This window comes from Culex pipiens, chromosome 3, assembly GCF_016801865.2.
Source record: "Culex pipiens pallens isolate TS chromosome 3, TS_CPP_V2, whole genome shotgun sequence".
Classification (NCBI taxonomy): Eukaryota; Metazoa; Arthropoda; class Insecta; order Diptera; family Culicidae; genus Culex; species Culex pipiens.
Genome location: NC_068939.1, coordinates 78,892,614 through 78,913,976, shown reverse-complemented (window position 1 = coordinate 78,913,976; position 21,363 = coordinate 78,892,614). Strand labels below are relative to the sequence as shown.

General features: G+C 40.0%; 2 protein-coding genes and 1 non-coding gene across 4 annotated transcripts; 2 read left to right on the top strand and 1 right to left on the bottom strand.

Annotated features, from left to right (window-relative positions):
- The first annotated feature begins 1,503 nt into the window (after window positions 1–1,503).
- On the top strand, window positions 1,504–1,590 carry Trnastop-uca (transfer RNA opal suppressor (anticodon UCA)). The gene has a single exon. It is a non-coding gene; the product is annotated as a tRNA-Sec (tRNA).
- Window positions 1,591–1,757: 167 nt separating this feature from the next.
- On the bottom strand, window positions 1,758–20,170 carry LOC120431622 (translocation protein SEC63 homolog). Its single transcript, XM_039596733.2, has 7 exons — window positions 19,736–20,170; window positions 12,811–13,749; window positions 12,323–12,743; window positions 11,994–12,255; window positions 2,826–2,986; window positions 2,685–2,769; window positions 1,758–2,626 (listed from the first exon to the last, which is right to left on the bottom strand). Exons 1-7 carry the CDS (start codon window positions 19,857–19,859, stop codon window positions 2,279–2,281), a joined length of 2,340 nt encoding a protein of 779 aa, XP_039452667.1. The 5' UTR covers window positions 19,860–20,170; the 3' UTR covers window positions 1,758–2,278.
- LOC120431623 (uncharacterized) lies at window positions 13,798–14,663 on the top strand. 2 transcript variants are annotated; one of them, XM_039596734.2, is made up of 2 exons: window positions 13,798–14,417; window positions 14,482–14,663. In XM_039596734.2, exons 1-2 carry the CDS (start codon window positions 13,810–13,812, stop codon window positions 14,600–14,602), a joined length of 729 nt encoding a protein of 242 aa, XP_039452668.1. In that variant the 5' UTR covers window positions 13,798–13,809; the 3' UTR covers window positions 14,603–14,663. The 2 variants fall into 2 exon arrangements, with proteins under 2 accessions (XP_039452668.1, XP_039452669.1); XM_039596735.2 differs by having other exon boundaries at window positions 13,798–14,421; window positions 14,482–14,616.
- Window positions 20,171–21,363: the final 1,193 nt, after the last annotated feature.

Below are 21,363 nucleotides of genomic sequence, written 5' to 3'. Positions count from 1 at the left end.
CCGATTTGGCTCAAAATTGGCACAGTTACTTGTTTTTGCATTAGGAATCGATCCAGGGGGTATCTCTTGCGATTTTCCGAAATTTTCAATTCTTCTTGTCACCATTGATTAATGACGATTTCTATAACTTTACAAGGAATGAGATAATCGTTACCAAAAGGAATCAGCATGTGTAGGGCACTATTCTAAACAACTTGTTGAAAGAATTTTATCAAAATATTGAAAGCGACGCAAAATTTATATCTTTGAACGTAAAATCATGACGATGATGGAAGTCTTCACGTTTGAGAACCTCGAAATAAACAACATATGCGTGGTTTTGTCAATAAATTTACATATTTGCTTATAGTTCGAAAAATACAACGAATTCAATCGTCGTTTTCGGTGTGGTGAAGTTATTTGGCGTCTTTTATAAGACCCTTACCTTTTAGTTGGTCTAAATCCATTCTAAAGCTCAAATCCAAGGGTGACCCATTCTGCCCCCCTGCCCCTAAATCCTGCATTTGCAAGCTTAAACAATCATTATCTCAAGAGATTTCAATTCGCCCAACATTCGAAAAATGTAAAATCAAACGGAACACATTCAATTCAGTGTCCAATTTCCTTAAAAAATATTTGTCTTGTTTTGCTCTATATTTATTTGTTTCCGAGATATAGCAATTTGAAAAAGAGGTTTTTTGATAAAATGACGAAAAAACACCCAAAAATAAGGGTTGGTTCAAAATCGGGATTCTTACATGTTTTGGTAGAATCAATGGCTCCACAAAATTTGAGCTTGATCAGAAAAAGTAGATTTCGATTTCGTACTTTTTTTACAGTTGAGGCGAAATTACCCATATAATTACGAAATTACGATCGAGTGCAATAATCACCACGATTATGCTATTTAGCAAAACCAAAATTCTTTAAAAAATGCTACGTCATTTGTGAATGACGCCTCCGGAGAATTTCACTGTTGTAAACAATCTACACTGAAATGTTGTTTTTTGTCATGATTTCAACTTTTTATTAACGTACATGGCTCTCCCCTATACAACTCCAAGTGCGCCTTTTGCTAGGCAACCAGATGTCACTGAACAAGAATGGTATGCACCAAACGCTCGGAAAAGTCGATAACATATTTTTTATTATTATTATGAATTTTTCGGAATTGCGCCTTTTGCACCTTAAACAACTCAAAATTAATGAATTATATGACAAAAGCTGTTTTTAAAAAAATATAAAATTAATACTGCAAAACACGAAACCTTACAAATGTTTTAATCAGCGGAATAGCAGATCATAAGTTGCAAAAAACAATACCGTATCGCCAAACAACCAATTGACCAATCACCACCGGCACCACCCTGCCCGCGCAAAAACAATCAATAGAAATGTCTAAAAATAACCTTACCGTGTGCAACATTGCATGCAAGCCGCCACCTCATCACACCGCTCATCCATCGCTAGAACCATTTCGTCACTCGCTCACTATATATACGGGTGCGCCCGCACCTCGTCACTGCCCAGTTGAGCCTCGGTGGTCCGGGGTGCAGGCTTCAAACCTGTAGTCGATTAGCGTCGAAGTGGTTCGATTCCACCTACTGGGCGACCGTTTGGGGGTTTTTAGTCGTCGTTGATCCTAGCCGCTAGACAATATGGGAATTTTGGTGTTCACTTCTCTTGACAGTTTGTGATTGAGAGCAGCTGTTGGAGAAGATTCTCCCCCAACACCTTTTTGTTGTGGTTACAGGGAGTTTCGAAGCAGGTATTCTGCGTTTTATGTTACAATTGTTTTTGTCCTTTTTATTTTTCTAGAATTTTAGTTACCCACAAAAGTGCTTCTTTATATTGCAGGAACGGCAATAAAAATAAACATTTAGTGAAAATGATTTTCAAGCAGTCACATGCATCTACATCACAACTTCTGGTTGTTAATTCTGTAAGAGCTGATCTATTTCATAAAGTGTTGTCGTAGTTTCGTGTGTAGGTGATTGTGTGTTTTTTTCTGTATCACTGTTTGACTGATTTTGTTGTTGAAATTATGAGTTGCAGAGAACACTAAATAACCATTATGTATAATTAAACTATTTGTGTTGTGTTACCCACTAGCAATCTTTAAAGGTAGATTCTCCAAATGATCTAATGTTTCCCAATAAAAAGAAAGGAAAAATGCTTCAAGAACCTTCAACTGAAGTTTCCGGTTAGCTAGCGGGAACAAAAAAAAAAGAAAAAAATTCTCGTCCATTCGCACAATCAACACGCACGCACAAACATAAAGAAACCCATCTCTTTCCCCTTAGTTATCGTCCCCCTCGGCATCGGACGAGTCCGTAGTGAAGTCGCTCTCGTTGATCTCCCGATCCTCGTGGTCCGACTCGGACTCGCTGATGTTCCACTGGGGGTGGGCCGTCGGCACCGCGCACGCCTCCTTCACGTCCAGCTTCAGGTCCACCTGCTGGTCCATTCCGAAGTAGGAGTCCGACCGCAGACACACCGTGAACACGTACACGCCCGGCCACTTGGGCGCGGTGAACTTGAGCTGGACCTCCTCGCGGTGCACCAGGTTCGTGACGTGGTACGGCGCCGTCAGCAGCGTGTGCGACTTCCGGTCGCAGATGTACGTCCACCAGTACTCGTACTTTTCCTGTTTGGGTGGTTCAAAATTAAGCTTAAATCATTCGCACAAGTGAGCTGGCACCTACCTCCGGGAACAGCGGACAGTGCACCGGGTGGGACACCTTCGATTTGCCTTCGAGTTTTTCGCGCTTGTTGATCTTTTGTTGGAATCTAAATAAAATAACCAAAATTAGCCACTAGAAAGATTGTAAGAGCGAGCGACCTACTTTTCCCACTCGACGTCGTCGTCCTCGACCGAGGACTTTTTGCCCTCGTCGGAGCTGCCGTCGTTGTTGTTGTCGTTGCCGTCACTCTCGGCGCCGCTGTTGTCGCCGTCGTAGTCTTCCTTGCTGCGGGACGCCGATGCAGACTTGTCGCCGGATTTGGACTGCGGAAGAGGGAAGGAGAAAGATAGGAGTGTAGTAGGAGTCGTCTCCCTGGAGTTGGTACCGACAAAAAAGCTTAGCTCAACTTTGCTCACATGCGTCACCAAGTGGTGACTTGGGGAACTAGCCTTCCCTTTATAAACACGAGTCATTCTCAAGGTTGGCTTCAGTCGGTGGTCTACCACCGAAGCGGAAGGAGCTATTTCTGAACTGGTTGAAATAAAATTTCTTCGTCAGTTTGGTTATGCCAGTTATTTATCAACAGTGCATTTTTTTTACATAAAATCTTCATTTTTTATTTATTTTTGTTTATTCCTTCAAAAAGCACTCCAAATTCTGAGTTGTATCGTTGAGTTTACAATTTTGGTGGATTTGTCGGAAACATTTCATCGCGCAAATTTAATGGTACATGCCAAACTGACGTTTGGCGAAAAACTACGGCAAACAAACAAACAAACTCGCACTTTTTGACAGTTCGTCAGCCTGCATACATTTTGCCTGGTTTGCGAGCTTGGCAAACTGTCAAACACGTAAAAGTGCGAGTTTGTTTGTTTGCGGCAGTGTAATGGCTCATTTTTTTCAAAATGGCCAAAAATGAACAATATTTAGAGAAAAAAAAAAATGCAAGACTTTTTTGATTAAAAAAACTTAAAATGGTTTTTAATTAAAAGCGGAAAACAATATCAAGTCACTAATGTTCTATTAATTGCAAACAAATTTTACATCACAATTCTCTACGAAATCAACCGATTTTGCCCATTTTATTTATCCTTATTGTTTATTTCGCATAAACTATTTTAGAGCCTTTTCTATGACCAAAAAATATATATAATTTTTAAAGCTGCCCATACAAAATGGTACGAAAATATTTGAAAATCTGTATTTTTTGATAGAATTTTTTGATCAATGTGTCTTTGGCAAAGATGTATACGGATTTTTTTTTTGCCATTTTAAAATTAATTAATTTTTTTTTCAGGAAGAAAGAAAGAGAGAAAAGATTCTCGCGAGAGCGTGAGAATTCTGTAACAACTTTTCAATAGGGCGAAACCCTCAGATGTAAACAAACTGAGTTTTTGTCAGAATCATATAAAGCGAACAAAACTGATTCTAAAACACCCTCCTTCATCACAAAATTCCGAAAATACGTAGTTTTACAAGCAAAAAACAAAAGGGCTAATCAACAACATCAATCAAAACAAACCAAATTGAGTTTCCGCCCTTGTGTTTTCATCCAATCACGAGGGGCGAATGTAGTGTTTTCTGCAAGTTCCGACGTATATTTAGAAACACGTTATAATCTGTAATTCTGTAATTTCGGAATACATTCGTCCGGCTTCAGCTGAAGATTCATGCTGTCCCATGTTGCATGTTCGAGTGTAGACCTACGGAAAACCTTGCCGCGAGGAGAGGTGAGTGAACCAGTACACGAGCCACCTACGACATAATTCCTCGGGCGGCCCAGGTCAACTCGAAGTTACCCCAGGCACCCCCAGTGCAGGACACATTGCACAGTGGTCCAGATCGCAAAATTAAGTGGAAAATGGATTTTCCGAAAAATGGTTAAGTTTTGGAGCTTTGGTGTCTTCAGAAGAGTTGTTGCAAATGGAAAGGGGCAACTTTTGGTTTGGTTTAAAATTAGGGTGATTTTGAAAATCTAACTTTACAGGAATATTTTTGGGAATTTTTTTGTCTTCTAAAAAGTTGTTGGGCTTGCCAATTCAAGCAACTTTGTCGAAGACACCAAAATTTTATCTCGTAATCTACGCCTTCTATGACCAAATTTATAGAAAGCATCTGAGCAAACCTTCAAAAATCAGTTTTTTGAACGTGGCAATTCAGGGTTAAGTTTTAGAGAAAAGTGATGTTCAGAGCACTTTTAAAGCTCTAAAAAATGAACATTTTTATTTGTTGACATGTCAATTTGGACTTAAGGGTCAAAAGTTACAGCCATTTTAAGGTAAAAAAGATGCAAATTTAAAACTTAAATATCTCAAAATGGCGCAAGCCAAATTTTAAGCACTAAGTTGCATTTGAAAGAGGAGATCTAGCACTACAAACGCTGAAAAAATCTCAGAGGTGTTTTTCTTTAAACTCGAGATATCTTCATTTGAAAAAGTATAATTTTCAAGGGAAAATCATATGGGACCACCCTAACGAAATTTGAAAATTGTTCAAATATATGTTTTTCCATGTAGTTTTGCCCGCTGAATCTGAATCTGCCCTCAGAATTGAGCCAAAGTATCGAAAAATCGAGTTTTGGTCATAATTTGGTCATAAATGATAATTTTACATGGAAACCCAAAAAATGACCAAAACTCGATTTTTCGATACTTTGGCTCAATTCTGAGGGCAGATTCAGATTCAGCGGGCAAAATTACATGGAAAAACATATATTTGAACAATTTTCGAATTTCGTTAGGGTGGTCCCATATGATTTTCCCTTGAAAATTAGACTTTTTCAAATGAAGATATCTCGAGTTTAAAGAAAAACACCTCTGAGATTTTTTCAGCGTTTGTAGTGCTAGATCTCCTCTTTCAAATGCAACCTGGTGCTTAAAATTTGGCTTGCGCCTTTTCGAGATATTTAAGTTTTAAATTTGCATCTTTTTTACCTTAAAATGGCTGTAACTTTTGACCCTTAAGTCCAAATTGACATGTCAACAAATAAAAATGTTCGTTTTTTAGAGCTCTAAAAGTGCTCTGAACATCACTTTTCTCTAAAACTTAACCCTGAATTGCCACGTTCAAAAAACTGATTTTTGAAGGTTTGCTCAGATGCTTTCTATAAATTTGGTCATAGAAGGCGTAGATTACGAGATAAAATTTTGGTGTCTTCGACAAAGTTGCTTGAATTGGCAAGCCCAACAACTTTTTAGAAGACAAAAAAATTCCCAAAAATATTCCTGTAAAGTTAGATTTTCAAAATCACCCTAATCGTGAACCACCCTAATTTTAAACCAAACCAAAAGTTGCCCCTTTCCATTTGCAACAACTCTTCTGAAGACACCAAAGCTCCAAAACTTAACCATTTTTCGGAAAATCCATTTTCCACTTAATTTTGCGATCGGGACCACTGTGCATTGGGGGTAGAAAGCGGATAGAATTTTCAGTGAATACAATAAATATGACAATACAGGTTCATATAATCCTTATTCCTCGATCTTACCTTTTGACACTATCAAACCTAGCAATATTACTATTGCATCTTACCATTCCCTTTTTGTTGGGACAACTGGACCTGGGATCTGGGAACCCTGCAGTCCGCCCCAGATCTTTATCGCTGGGCTCGTCACTGACATCTGTGGTGACAGCTGATAGATGCCAACAAGCAATACCGTCTTCTTTTAATCTGTTGTTGTGGTCCTCGTGATTCTCTGTTGTGCCGCCAAGCCGGACAGTTCTTTTATAATAAATTATTGTTTAATCGTTTACGGCTAGTTTTATTACGATGACCATCTGGTCACGGCCACCTGTCGATTTGCCGTAACACTTTTGATAGTGTCAACTTCAAACCTTCATCCATTGTGCAATTAACACATAATTTCCGCTATATTCTTCATGCGGAATCGTCGTCTACTTTCTTCGCCTTATTATCACTGAACCACGGCGCGATATTGTTCTCACATTTTTTTGAGCTTCAACGACCGATTGTTATTCACGCACTTATAAAAATACTTGTTCTGTTTCGCAGCTTTGTGAAAAATACACATGTGTTGGCTTATACAATGACTTTTTCGGTCATCGTATGCTCGCAAGGTACATGAAAGAGAAAAAGAGAAAAAATGGGATAAGTACAATGTAAAATAAAATCGAACATTGAATAACAGACTAACACAGAAAGAAAGAATAAAGAAACCTTATTTTGCAACTAGACAGAACTACCTACTTGTAACGAAAAGTTTACAAGAAAACGACTGAAGTTGTGAAATATGGGACAAAACAAACAAACTTGAATAGTTAACATATATAATATAACAGATTGAACGTACCTTTAATCATATTAATAACAGTTATGCCCAAATTTCTTACCAAAAATTTTATCAGCAGTTATATTTCTACAATAATGTATTGCAATTCCAAGTTTGAGTAGTTAAAGTTTGTGAGGTAAGGGACAAGTTATAGCAATAGTAGATGGATAGATTTTACTAAATTTTATCTTAAAATAAAAGGAAAAATCTAGCTTGTTTTTTGAAAATAGCCAATGCACCAATTGCAAACATACAGCATTTCACGTTCACACCGTATGGAGTAAGTGTGATAAACTATATGTCCACATTCGGCGCATCACCTTTTTCAAAATACAGGAAATGATAGAAGAAAGGCTACATTGTGTAGAGCGGAAGGCTTCTGAAACACTTAGAACTCAGACCAGGCATCCTCCGAAATAAGAGAGAAAGACAAATATTAAAATTGTGGTATTATCACTAAATCCTATCATCCTTTCACCCCCCAAGACATGGTCTATCCTTCGTGCCTTCGTGTCTTAGGTGATGGCGAATTCTACCTTCTTCAATGATCTTCGGACCACCTCCAACTAGAATTCACAACAGGACCACCCTCGGCTCCAGTTTACAACATGACAGCGACGAGAACACAGCCGAATGGGAGTTGACAGTATCAAATGCATGCTATACCCTTTGCTTTGCTGGATACTTACTAATAGCAAAGGGCGAGAGTCCTGCGACTCTCAGCAATCATGAATACTGCCCATTTGCCACACACACTATATTTAGAAACACGTTATAATCGTTATAATTTAGTGAATTTTAACCTGACAATCCTCAAAATGGATCAAAATGTATGTTTTTGATGTCTCTGACCACAATTCCACAACAAACACAGATTTGTATGATCCTAAATACATAACTTTTTAATTTCAATCATTGTAGTATCGGATCTGGTCTGGATTCACAATCTAGATGTGAAGGTTCATAATTTACCGGTTCTTGGGACATCCGGGGATTCTGGGTCGAGCAGTTGCAGGGCAAAAAGTTAGTGTAGGGAGGTTTAGGAGGAATGCCGTACAAAATCATCGCCTCCGTATCCATCGAAGCTATGCAAAGATTGAGAAGGCAGGATGGTGTCGCGGGGTGTCATGTCTCCCACTTCTGGCGGGGACACCCCAAGGAACGTCACTTCAATATAGACCACATCGTCAAACCAACTGCTACTGCTACTTACGGTGTATCCTAGCTCAACGAGTCTTGGCCTGAATCGGACTCCTTATGAAGGCTTTCTAGACCAATTTTTTTATCACTGAGGTTGCAAATATCACTGTATTATCACTGACTGTAACGTTTCACAATGATAAAATAGTTGTTTTACCACTTTTTTCTTTAAAAGCCCGAAAAATGAACAAAAAACAAAAGGGCGAATCTGTTATTTACTTTTGCTTTGTGGCGTAACCTGACGGGCTAAACCGTTGTTTTGGTTGAGTGGGTGGCGAATACGGTGGGGCGAAAATGGAGGCACGCTCTTCAAAAAGGCGTAATTTGTTTTTCTCAATTTTTAGTAGCAAAAACACCTTAATTAATTTCATATTGCTCTCTATGATCAAATTATTGCTATTTTCTATTACGTTTTGAAAAAAATGATGGTTTTCATGCTTTTTTGTGGAAATAGGAATTGATCGGAATTGCAAAATTTTGAATGTTGATTTTCCCGAAACGGCAGGATCGTAGGTTTCGCCCTTTTGAAATGTTGTTACTGAATTCTAACAATTGGATTCGATTTCAATAATTTGTTTGAGATATTAAAGATATTTAAAACTAAAAATTTTAATAAATCTTGTCTTTTCACCTTTTTTATACATCCTAAACTACTCAAATTTGGTCCAAATGCCACCTACTCATGTGTAAAAAAAATCTGAAAATTTCAGCCATATTGGTGTGCCATAATATTTTGATTTTCCATAATATTTTTAACAGTAATTTGGTTAAAAAACAGTAATATTTATAAACCACTCAAAAACGCTTGCGCTCCAACTTAGTGTCTATGAAAGAAAAATAGGAAATTTTTCCGCTCTTTCGAATAAAAATGGTAAAAATGTAATCAAAGGGTGCATTCAGCCTGTTTTTCTAAGAAATATTGATTTGTGACTGTTTTTAAATATTTTTATTATTATTATTTTTTTTTATTTTTAAATATTAATCACAAATATTTTAAAACTAAAAAAGTTCCTAAAATTTGAATGCCATTTTGAATAAACAAACTGAGTTTACATAAGTTGTTGATTAGAGTTATAGTAACGATCCTGCAAGTTTCATTAAGATCGGAAATGGTCCGGCACAAAATCGTATTCTTGTTGGTCGGTTTATCTTTAGTCTCAAAATTATGTATAAGCTGAGAGTGTTCCATTTTCATCAAAATTGCTAAACTTAATGTTCTAATAACATAAAAAATATTACAATTTATGTTACACCCAAAAAATATTGCTGTAAAAAAAAAGTAACTTTCTCTTGAATTAAAAAGTGGCTAAAATTTGCTAAGCTAAAAGTTTTTTTTTCTTGTTTTAAAAACTAAAACTTTTACTGCTGAAGTTTTTAACAATCTTACTACCGCCTGATTTTAAAGTGTTAAATTTTAACACGACTGGATAATTTCTTTCATTTTGTGGTTCTCGTATAACCTTGTTCCTAAGTCCCAAATGTAAACAAACTGTTTGGTAGTTCCGGTGTTGATTCCACGACGCGAAATCGAACGCGACCGCAGCCAGAACACGGACAAGGATAACTTCGTGAGCCAAAGCGGCAGCAGCGGAACGCCTTCGAGGTTGGCTGGTGCCGGTGCAGGACGAGGGGAAAGTTGGTTTTTGAAAAGGACAAGGCTAGCTTCCTACAGAACCTGCAGCTGTTTTACAACAGGAATGAATTAGAGTCCGTGTTCGTGGAAGCTTGCTATCTTTGATTACTTCCAGAACTTGGAATAAGATCCGATGAACCTGATCAACGACTGGAATTTCGAAGAAGTCATCGGTGAGTATTGAGAAAGCGTTTAGTGTCTAGCCAACTTCACTTACTTTCAAACTTTTTCAACAACTCCTTATCCGCGAACGCACGACCCGCGACGGTGCAGCTGAAATAACTTGGACGACGAAATCTGTATCATTCTCGAAGGAGGACGAAGTGTTGGAAAACGATTCCGGTTGCAAGGGCCTCATCAGCCTCAAGTACCGGATGCGCTTCCATAACCGGAAACTACCCGCACTCCTCGGAAAAACAGTTTAGGTCAGCCGTTAGCCATTACTTGTCCCTATTAACCCCAAGCCTTCCGTAATTGATTGTACTGTACTTGACTGGATGGCCGCAATTTGCTGAGTGACTCGTCAATAATTTTCGTCCAACAAAATGACAACGGGTTTTTCTCATGAACCAGAAACTCGAAACAGCAGAAAGAAAGTCTTCCTTAATGTTCGATGCATCAATCACATCGATTAAAACTTTCAAAATAAACACTCATTTCAGAATACATCAGTTGGCTGGCGCGCATCCTGGAGATCGACGAGAAAAATGCAAGAATAACATCAAAGTGTTAAGCTAAGAACAAGATTGTCCGTACGACGCAGTGGTGAACGCAGAACGCTGTGCCAGTTCGATTTTTCCATCAGCTGTCAGTCGAATAAACTGCAGGGGTTGCTTTGTTCAATGGTCGATGACTGGCAGGCTATGATGACAGGCGCAAAATTTTGCGTTTGCGTTCAGGCCTGACGGACAATCTTGTTCTTACCTTTACACTCACACATGAAACGCAACAGGAGAAAAAAAAACAAAGGAGGCCCACCACCAAGTGTGTGGAGCAGCTAGCTGTCCTTTTTTTTTCCCCCAGCCTTGACGTCGATAAAGCAGTTTTTTTTGTTCGAGCTTTCGGTGAGGCGCCACTTGAAATATTTCTCAAGGGAAAAGTGCTGATTTAATGTTTTGAAGCATTATTTGCTGGTATTAAATGCCAATATAATGCTGATTTAATGCCGCTATTTAGTGCCTCGCGGTTACTTGAGAACTACTTTTAAAATTTGAAATTTATCTAGGTACTTACAACTTTATACCGAGTTGCCAGATCATTTTTGACAAAGAACTTTGTCCTAAAGGCTCTATTCTGGTGAGGTGTCAATCCAGAAAAACGAAAAATGTCGCGCGTTATAACCCCGCTCGATCAGCCCAGGGAAATCATTCTATCGCTGGACGCCGAGGAGTAAACTACAACCTGGACCTGGAAGCAGATGGCCTGGAGGCCCAGACGCAGTTGGCCGAAAAGCAGCTGGCCTGGAGCTAGGAGCAGACCAAGCAGAGGCAGGCCAGCCGGGATTATTGAGAGCCACCGGAATATTCTGGCCACAAGACCCGGAGTGGCCAGATCCCTCAGGGGTGTTCCGATGGAAGGCCATACGAGCCTGGGCAATATGGGTATCAAACTTCTAGGATTGATGAAAATGGCCATTTTGACAGTATTGGCCACATCCTGGAGTGGCCGGTGCCCTCAGGGAGGTTCTCCCGGGATTAAATTTACCGAAACATACGATTTTGGGAAATATGGGTACCATAACTCATGGTTTTCAATACTGGCCATTTCGAAAAAGGTGGCCACAATCTGGAGAGGCCGCTACCTCACGATTGTTTAAATTAGGGGACAAACATCGAACCATGGTTTTTGATATGGAGCATAAAGAGAAATTGAGCGAATATATAAATCCAATTATGTTTTGATTTTATCTGACGCATAATTCAACAAAAAGGCTTTATTTTAAAAGCTTTTCTGCTAAGTTCTTTGTTTTATTGGTCATGTGTAACATAACCACCTGCACATTTTTTCACTGGAAGTTTAATAAAATTCAATTCTTGCCATTGGAGCGGGTTTAGGAAGTCCAAATCTTTCATACCATGACGAAACTGAAACGTTTACTTGTTAATTTCTAAAATGTCAAGTTGTGTAATAAATACTTTAACTTAAATTTGGAACAAACATGGTAAACATTTTTTGAAATACATATTTATCAATTAAATAAAAACTTACCTTTTCCGCCTTGTTCGCAGCCGCCGCCGCCGCGGCCTCTTTCTGTTGCGCTTGAACCGCGGCAGCGGCCGCCGCCGCCGCTTGCTTCTGCTGTTTGCTCTTGTTGGCACCGCCCTTGCTCTTACTCTTGTGGCCACCCTTGCCTCCCTTCGGCTTCCAGACGGGCTCTTTCACCTTGGCTTCCTCCTTGTCGCCGCCTTCCGCCGTGGCCTCACCAGCAGCACCCTCTTCCTTCTCATCGCCAGCTTCCTCCTTTTCTTCCCTGTTGAGTTAAGAGTAGAGTTTGAAATTCTTTGTCTAGTTTTAAGCCAAAGTCGTTGGGAACCCACGTGATGCTCTGCTTCTCCTTGGCGCTCGTGTCCCCAAACAGGTCACTCATGCTGCGCCGGACCAGCTCGACCGTGACGGTCACGATGGCGCCGGCCGTCACGACGTTCGAGTTTTCATCGTCCACGACCTCGCACTTGACGTCGAAATCGATGAGGGGCATCTTGCCGAGGACCTTCATCACGTTCTCGTACTCAAAGTCGCTGAGGCTGCGCAGAATGGCGCGCCGCTCGTCCGCCGGCAGCTGGGCAAACTGCTGCAGGTTCCGGATGGGGCGCTTCTTCGACACAAAGTACCGCAGGTGGTCCTCGCTGACGTGGGGCAGCTGGAGCAGGGCGTTTTTGTGCTCCCACAGGCCCTGGATGATCATCGGCGACAGCTTCATGCAGTTCTCGATGGTGGAGATGTGGGGGAGTTTGGCGACTGTTTGAGAAGAGAGGGGAACGGGTTATATAGAAGTAATTGGAAGAATGTGTAGTGATGGACTTACTTCGCCGTGCGTACGCCAGCATGATGAGCTGGTTGACGCAGCTGACCATCTCCTGGATCAGGTAGGGACACTTTTTCACAATAAACTGCCGGTCCTTGTCCAGGGTGTTCGGGTTCAGCGGCATCCGACTGAGGTGAGCGTGCAGAATGGAGCGCGCCTTGATCGAGTACAGCCGGCAGAGCGGATGCTCCTTGCACTTTTCGTTCAAATGGGGCAGCTGCTTGATCAGGGCCGGCACCTCTTCGTTGTCCGATTGCCGCTCCGTGACCTGGGTGTTGTGGCGCTTGTCAAACTCCAAACTGGCCGCAAGAATCATGACGACGCGCTTCAGCTGCATGTTTGGCGTTTTGTGGAAGAAGTAAAAGTACATCTGGGTGGTGTCGAGCAGGACCTTGTCTCCGCTATAGCGAATCGAACGGTACCACCAGGTTCCAACGACGGTGGGCAGGGCCACCATGAAAACCAGCGCGTACAGTCCGAGCACCCACACGGAGTTTTCCTTCTCGACGATCCACGAGGGCAGCGCAATTCCGAACGAGGTCGCACCCGGGCCGTCCGGATTGCCGTACTTTTCCCAGTTCTTCCGTGCCTCGTCGTCCGTTAACGCCTGGTACGCCTTGGTCAGCTTCATGAAGGCCTTCTCGTCACCGGTTTCCTTGTCCGGATGCAGAATCAGCGACAGCGTGCGGTACGCCTTCTTGATGTCCTTCTGGGAGGTCCCGAGGGGCACTCCCAGAATCTCGTACGGGTCAAAGTTGGACATCTCGTAATCGAACTGGGACACCTTGTAGGTCAGGAAGATGAGCAGTGCCCAACCGCCAATGATGGACAGCTTCACGAAAAAGGCCTTCACGCCCTTGTACGGGTCGGAATGTGAGATGAGGACGCGCTTGGCCAGACATTGCTCGCACTGGCACTCGCTTTTGTACCGGTCGGGATCTGCAAAGGGAGATGAAAGAAACACGTTAGAATATTTCAAATTAATCATCCGAGCAGCCCATGGATTCAACTGTCAAGTTAAATTTCTATCAAATCAACATGTCCCAAAAATCCTCCACCACCGTCCAAAAACCATCCCGTCCCAAAACAGTCGCTGCTCGCCGCCGCCAGCCATCGCCAGCTCGGAAATCCACCTCGCAAGAATCGCTCCAGCTGCAGCCAGCCCACAAGTTGGGTCACATTCCGGAGTACCTCCGAAAAGCGCGAAAGCTCACCGCCGAGGGTGACAACGATCAAAACGTTTCCCGGGACAAATGCCACCAACTGGAGGAGGAAAACGCTCGCCTGAAGCAGACATGCGACGCCCAGCAGCAGCTGATTCGGTCCCTGCAGGAACGCGTTGGCCAGCTGGATGCGGTTGTGCTGGAAATCAAGCCCGAGCTGGCACGGCTCTGCGGCGAGATTGAAGCACGCGAGCGGAAAATCCAAAGCTTGGAAAGATCGCTGGTTGATGGGAACGCCACCCGGTTGGATCGCCTCTGTGAGGAGGTGCAAGGGTTGCGACTGCTGGTGCAACAACCGGCGGAGGTTTTCCAACACTATGGACGCCAGCTGAACGGCACCGTGGACATGCTGGCACGGAGCTACTACGAGCTGCTATCGATGGTGTAGGTATTATTTTTAAACTAAAAATTGTTGCGAAAATTTCACTTAATCTTTATTCTCTTCCAGTGAAATTCGTCGAAACAATGGCCAGGACGAGGACCCGGACCGGAACTTTGACCGACAAAAGATGCGCCTGGATAAGCGGAGCAAGCACACGCAGATTCGGGTCAAGAAGTATGATGGGTAATTTGATTTTTTTTATTATGGGTGATTCTCGAAATTTTCAATAAATGTTGCAATGATGCAAAATAGATTCGCAATAAGCTATTGTGTTTCATATGTTTATAGGAGAGCTGTTCTCTACGGAATCGGTTTTTTTTTCTTTAATTTTTGTATTTTTTAATATGGCTGAAACTTTTTTGGTGGGTTTGGTACGCCCAAAGAAGCCATTTTGCTTCATTAGTTTGTCCATATCCATGATATGTGAAAATTCAAAAAATCTGTATCTTTTGAAGGAATTTTTTGGTCGATTTGGTGTCTTCGGCAAAGTTGTAGGTATGGATATGGACTACACTGAAAAAAAATTATACACGGTAAAACTTTTTTTGGTGATTCTAAATTTCACTTGTTGTTACTATAACTTGATATTCAAAACTTGATTTTCAAAAAAAAAAAAACTATTTTTATTTTTTTATTTTCTGATTTGTTTTAGAGGACATCAAATGCCAACTTTTCAGAAATTTCCAGAATGGGCAAAAAATCTTTGACCGAGTTATGATTTTTTGAATCAATAATTTTTTTTTTGAAAAAAACGAATATTGGGTTTAGTTGGGCGTGTATAATTTTTTTCAGTGTAGTCCATATCCATACCTACAACTTTGCCGAAGACACCAAATCGACCAAAAAATTCCTTCAAAAGATACAGATTTTTGAATTTTCATATATCATTTTTGTATGGACAGCTTCCAAATTTGTATGGAAATTTATATGAACTAACTGATGATGCAAAATGGCTTCTTTGGGCATACCGAAGGCACCAAAAATCTTTTAGCCGGATTAAAAAATACAAAAAAAAAAACTGTAGAATTGTACTATTGTTTGAATTCAAAATCTAGCCGTGTTTATATGTTGCTATTTCTTATGTCACGGAAAGTTTAATAAAAGTACAATAGTAATTTGTGTTAATCCTTCAATCATTCCATAAATTGAGTAAGGGCTCGAACCTCACTTGATAGTAGAAAAGGGTGAAGATTGAAAACAAAAGACAGTAAAGGAGAATAGAAAATAAAAAGTAGAAGCTTGATGTAGTAGATGTAGAAATAGGCAATAGTAAATAAATAGAGATAAAAAAAAAACAAGCTTAGAGTATAGTTGTGCTAACTTATAGGGCAGATAAAAAAAATATTCAGATAAATCAATAAAGAAGAATTTAAGAGAATTTATTTTATAAAAATCAAGTATCAATAGTAAGAGAATGATGAGCGTATTTTGAAGAATAAAAATGAGATGCTAGAAGTATTAGATGTAAAATTAGACAATAGTTAATAAATAGAGATACAAAACAAGCTTAGATTATAGTAATGATAATTTATAGGACAGATAAAGAATTATTCAAATAAATAAATTCGCAATAAAATCAAAAAAGATTAGGCGAATGATAAATAGACTTGATATTACTAGTACATTAACACTGGAACGCCCAACGCATGTCCAACTTACACGGACGCCCAAGCCTCCCAAAAAAGTTGGAACGGTAACTTCAACTCGCTGGTTCTCGGGCATAGCTCAACCATTCGGGTCGATTCTTGTTTCCAGGGATTTGTAAGAATGTTTAGATGATCCTAAAATTTGGCAGAACTTGATTTGAACAAATCCCTAATTTCTGCGACCAAAAACATCGTTCCAACTTTTTCAAAAAGACTGCCTCCGCGGAATTTTTGGCGAATTTTTTTTTACACGCGAAAAAAAAAGTTGGAACGATGTTTTTGATCGCAAAAATTACAGATTTGATCAAATTAAGTTCTGCCAAGTTCTAGGATCATCTAGACATTCTAACAAATCACTGGAAAGAAGAATCATCTTGATTGGTTGAGTTATGCCCGAGAACCAGCGAGTTGAAGTTACCGTTCCAACTTTTTTGGAGCCTTGGGCGTTGGAATGTTAAGGAAAAGTATATTTTTAAGTAAAAAAAAACAAAACAAAGTTTGTTACAGCAGTATCAATTGATAGAAAAGAGTGGAAAAGCTTTGAGAGATAAGAGAATCAAAAGTTAGTAAAATTATAATCAAATGTTGGATATTAAATAGAAGAATCAGTGAAGAATTGGGAATCAGAATAGCAAAATAAAAATAGGAGATAGGTGGTAGCTGAAAATGAAGAGAAGAGAAACCCCGTTGTGCGATGTTTCAGGTACATCCACAGCAGTTGACTCAACATACTGCGAATCAAAACAATACCGTCTACAATCACAAATTACTTCCCTTTCCCACATTGTCACGCCCCTTTCTTTTAGCCGTCTCGACTTTGACCCGCGGTGGTCAAAGGTTTACGATCCGTTTCCACAGGCCACCAGCTAGGTCATCATGAAAACCAAGCCAACGTGGAGGTAAGAAAATAGGACACTTGCAAGGAACCAGAGCTAAACTGTCTTGATCAAGAATGATCTAACAGGACTACGGACGTAGTCAGTGACGCTCCTTCCAGGATGTTCCTCGCCTGAGCGTCAACTGAAGAGGTATCATCAACATCATTCGCTCTTAACTTTGCCGAATAATGAAAAATGAAGAGTACACCTTTAATACGTACGGAATAGTATGGAATCATACTGACCCTGGTAGAGAAGTGTTCAAAGTACACACAGAAGAAGTTTTCACAAAATTTTGATGATTTCAAAAAGTTAGTTCACTATAACTAAAAAAATGTTGATGAATAGCATTATTTTAAAAGTCAGTGTCATGATTTTCTCAATGAAAATAAGTTCGTATCGAAAAACGGAAAGCATTTTCGGATTCTTTGGACAATTTTCCACTAAGAGAAGATAACATTAGTTTGGAAATATGTAATACATTGTAGGGTAGAGTAGTCATCAATGAGACACGAAGAACAATGATAAAATGACTCTCACAAGTCGTAGTTTCAATCAATCAGGCTCATTATTTGGGGAAAGGTGTGTCTACTAGGTACACATCTGCCATAATAGTGGCTTTGGTTATTGACGCTCCCTTGAAAAGTTATTCATAAATGTTTGATTCTGGCGTGTAGAAGTAAATTTTGGACAAAAAATACTTTTTCGCTCGTAGGTTGCCATTTACACCAAAACTAATATTTCTCCAAATTTCTTTCGACGTTCCATAGGGAATGGGGGCTACAATGTCATTTTATTAAATTTGGCCAAAATTAAGAATATACCCAGAATCCAGGTCTGCTTCATTGTTCCCCACTCATTTCAGCCCATGGGTAACAATGAAACACTTCGATTTTTGTTTATTAAACTTTATAAAATCTATGGAAATCTTTCAAAATATGAATTGAAAGTGATTTTGGCATATTTATAGAGTTTTAACCTCATTTAACCAAAAATACAAAGTTATTTGGTGTAAATATATGGATTTTACAAAATTTAAATACCTGTCAGTATAACTTTTGTTAGTTAAACTTTCATGTTGGCAAAATTGCTCTAAAATGTTCAAGGCAAGTCACCTGCTAGGGAACAATACAAAAACATGATGTTTTACTAGAAAAGTATTGATTTTCATAGAGTGTCTCATTGTTCCTGCCAAGTGCGTTTACAATGAGACAGTTGAATAGTTCTGGCTGTAGATGTCAGATCGATCTCATATTTTGGTCAATGTTAGAACACATTAAAAGAAAGAAAATGTAACAACAAGCTTATTAAAACATGCTGATGAAAAAATTAGAAAAATCGTTGAAAGTTGAAAACCAAAAGTGTCTCATTGATGACTACTCTACCCTTCTTATTTTGAAATCTCCAAATTTATAGGCATTTTCAGTAGATCAAATTTCATGTGAAATGTTTTCTGACAAAAAAATACCATGAATTTTAATGATTTTTTTTAAACATAGTTGCATTGATGAAAAACATTGATTTGTTTTTCTTCAAAATTGTAGCAGCGACCTAAATAATGGAACAAAGACTTAAACATAAAATTTTAACAGTTTGAATCTGATTCTAACCAGAAAAACAAAAAAAGAATGTTTATAATTTGTTTTTATTTTGTTTATATTTCCACAACAATGTTTTGTTCCAAAAATAGTAAATTCAGTAAATTGCCTTACCAAAATAAATTTATATCCTATCAATGTTACCCCGGTTTACGGTACCCATTTTGTATGACCAGCCCCCAAAATTGTATGGAGAATTGTATAGGAAAACTAATGATGCAAAATGACTTCTTTTGACATAGGGAATGCATGGACAAAGTTTCATCCAAATGAAACAAATTCAAAGAAAAGCCGATTTGCAAAATCGTATAAAAAAAAAGATTTTCTGAAAGACATCAAATCTTGGTCAAACCATTTTAAATATAAGTTCGTACCGATCTTACATATATTTTAAAGGTAGATAAACACTTTTTAGATTAACAATTCAACTACGTTAATGACATGCATTAAGAAAACTGTAGTTACAATATGTCGCACGAGTTGCCCCATGTTTATACACTGTACAATTCTTACTGCATTATCAAAGATCTCGCTTGTGCAACGAACCTTTCCAGGTAATTCACTTCGTAATGGCAACTTACAGGGAACAGAACAGCAGTTAGGTATGTGTAGGTAGACTTTCGAAGGCCCAGAACATTAAACTGTTCCGCTCTTGCAACGAGCGCAAAAAAACCTCCAGCAAAAAGTGCATCATCGATCGTCGCCGCCACTGCACCAGGTCATAAACATCATTGCAAGCAAAGGGGGATAAAGGTGTGTTTTGCTACATTTCTATTTGGGCAATATGCTATTCTAAGTTTAAGTTGAGAAGGTTCTAACTCTTCGTGACTACCCGGCTAGGACCATATTGTTGGCAGGACAATTTCGCAATTTAGACAATCTGGGACAGAAGAAAGGCTCAGCGCGTCTTCCAAGTGGAACGTCGTCGCGCCCTTTACGTTTCTTCGTTCTCCGGTGACCACTTATTCATGCTACGCAGCGCCAACATAAGCTAGACACGCACGGCAGCATAAGTCTGACGTGGTTCAAAGAAAGTAGCTGAGCTCCAAATCACAAACCCAAAAGAAATGAATGAAATGATGAGAGAGGGAAAGGTGAAAAGATAACTGTTCATTTCGCCTTCTCTTCCCCTGGTCGTGTCCCCCAACCCAACCCCTCCCGAGTGTTCCCGATGAAGGGAATCAACAGGACCACCTACCTTCTTTTTTCTTGCGCGGCCAAAAGTAAACCGTGGCCGGAATCAGGATCAGCGCCAGAAAGGACAGGATAAAGTAGAAGAACGTCCCGCCACTCTCGTCGTACTGGAACTTTTGGCCTCCCATTTTGTTCTCTTTCCCGTCAAAGCTTCTTCTTCAAACCACACACACCAGGTGAGCAGCAGCCGGATGTGGCCACACTAAATCGGCATCGGCAAAAAAAATCCGACTCGTTCCGTATCGCTCCACTTCTTGGAATGTGTGTAAACTTTTGAAATTTCTCTTGCCCGAATTGCACACGCACTTTCCACACAGCCTCTGGTGCGGAATTCCGGGGACCTGTCCGTCGTCCGTGGACCAGCGAAGAAACTCTTTGGGCCGGAGAGCCCAGCCAGCAGCAGCGAATGACACGACACACACTAAAAAAAGAGAAAGAGGAGAAAAACTGCAACTTTGACACGTCGCGGCGAACGCCCGCGGGAAAGAGAGGCGAATTGACAGCTGGGAAGGGGTGCCAAAAAGAGGGGAAATTCAGTTGTCGTTTTTAATAACTTTTTTTTATTTTTTTTATTCAAGATCTGATTTTTTTCAAGAATTGAATTGCAAATTAAAAGGATCTTTGAAAAATTCTGTGTAAAAGTCTTTTGTTTTTCTCTATGGTTTTCTCATAAAAACTCAATCTAATAAAGCTTATTTAAAAAAAAAAAAAAAAGAATTTATTTTTGATTTAATAATGAAAACTATATCGGGACCCGTGGTGTAGGGGTAAGCGTGGTTGCCTCACACCCAGTCGGCCTGGGTTCGATCCCAGAAGGTCCCGGTGGCACGCCTTCCGTTGGATGGGGAAGTAAATATTGGGCCCGGTCTAACCTAAGAGATCGTTAGCTCAGTCCAGGTGTAGGAGTCGTCTCCTTGGGTCATGTTTCGAAGTCGCTGGTAGGCAGTTGGATTCACTATCCAAAGGTCGTCATTTTGAATCCCGGGGACGATGGAAGCTTATAGGTGTAAAAAGAGGTTTGCAATTGCCTGGACAATCAAGCCTTTTCGGACACCTAATTTCCAGTAGGAATCTCGCAATCGAGAACGCCAAGGCAATGCTGAAGAGCGAATAATTTGATTTGGATTTTTTTCAAATTGCACTGTTTTTATTATTCTATCAAAAATATTTGTACACTCGAACCCCGATGGTCACCAACTGTTGTCAAACAAACGGGGTCACTTTTTAGTTTGACACCCCTTTTACACGGAGTTCACACACACTACCTAACCTTTGTTTTGATAGTGTGCGTGAGCGCCGTGTAAAAAGTGACAGTTCGTCACTTTTTAGTTTGACTTTGACCAACCATCGGGGTACAAACTAAAAAAGTGTCAAACGAAAAAGTGACCAACCACCGGGGGTTGAGTGTATTCAAATTTGTATTTAAAGTTTTTCACAACTTCAGGAAAATAACCCAATCTGAAAGCGGCAACACGGAATCGATGAACGTTGAGAATCGACGAAATAAAGAAAAACAAAGCATAAAACGTAGAGAAGTCTTAAAGTAGAGAACCTTAAAGAGAAGTGCCATAGCTCACTGAGAGGCTTCCATTACTTGTCAAATTGTGAGAGCCTGAGCAACGCGCTCAAATC

Coding starts and splice junctions, on each gene's coding strand:
- LOC120431622 (XM_039596733.2), bottom strand. CDS start 19,859: ATGGGAGGCCAAAAGTTCCAGTACGACGAGAGTGGCGGGACGTTCTTC. Junction 13,750..19,735: donor GCCGCGCAAGAAAAAAGAAG/GTAGGTGGTCCT, acceptor CTCCCTTTGCAG/ATCCCGACCGGTACAAAAGC. Junction 2,987..11,993: donor CTGCGAACAAGGCGGAAAAG/GTAAGTTTTTAT, acceptor CCTCTTCCGCAG/TCCAAATCCGGCGACAAGTC.
- LOC120431623 (XM_039596734.2), top strand. CDS start 13,810: ATGGATTCAACTGTCAAGTTAAATTTCTATCAAATCAACATGTCCCAA. Junction 14,418..14,481: donor TACGAGCTGCTATCGATGGT/GTAGGTATTATT, acceptor ATTCTCTTCCAG/TGAAATTCGTCGAAACAATG.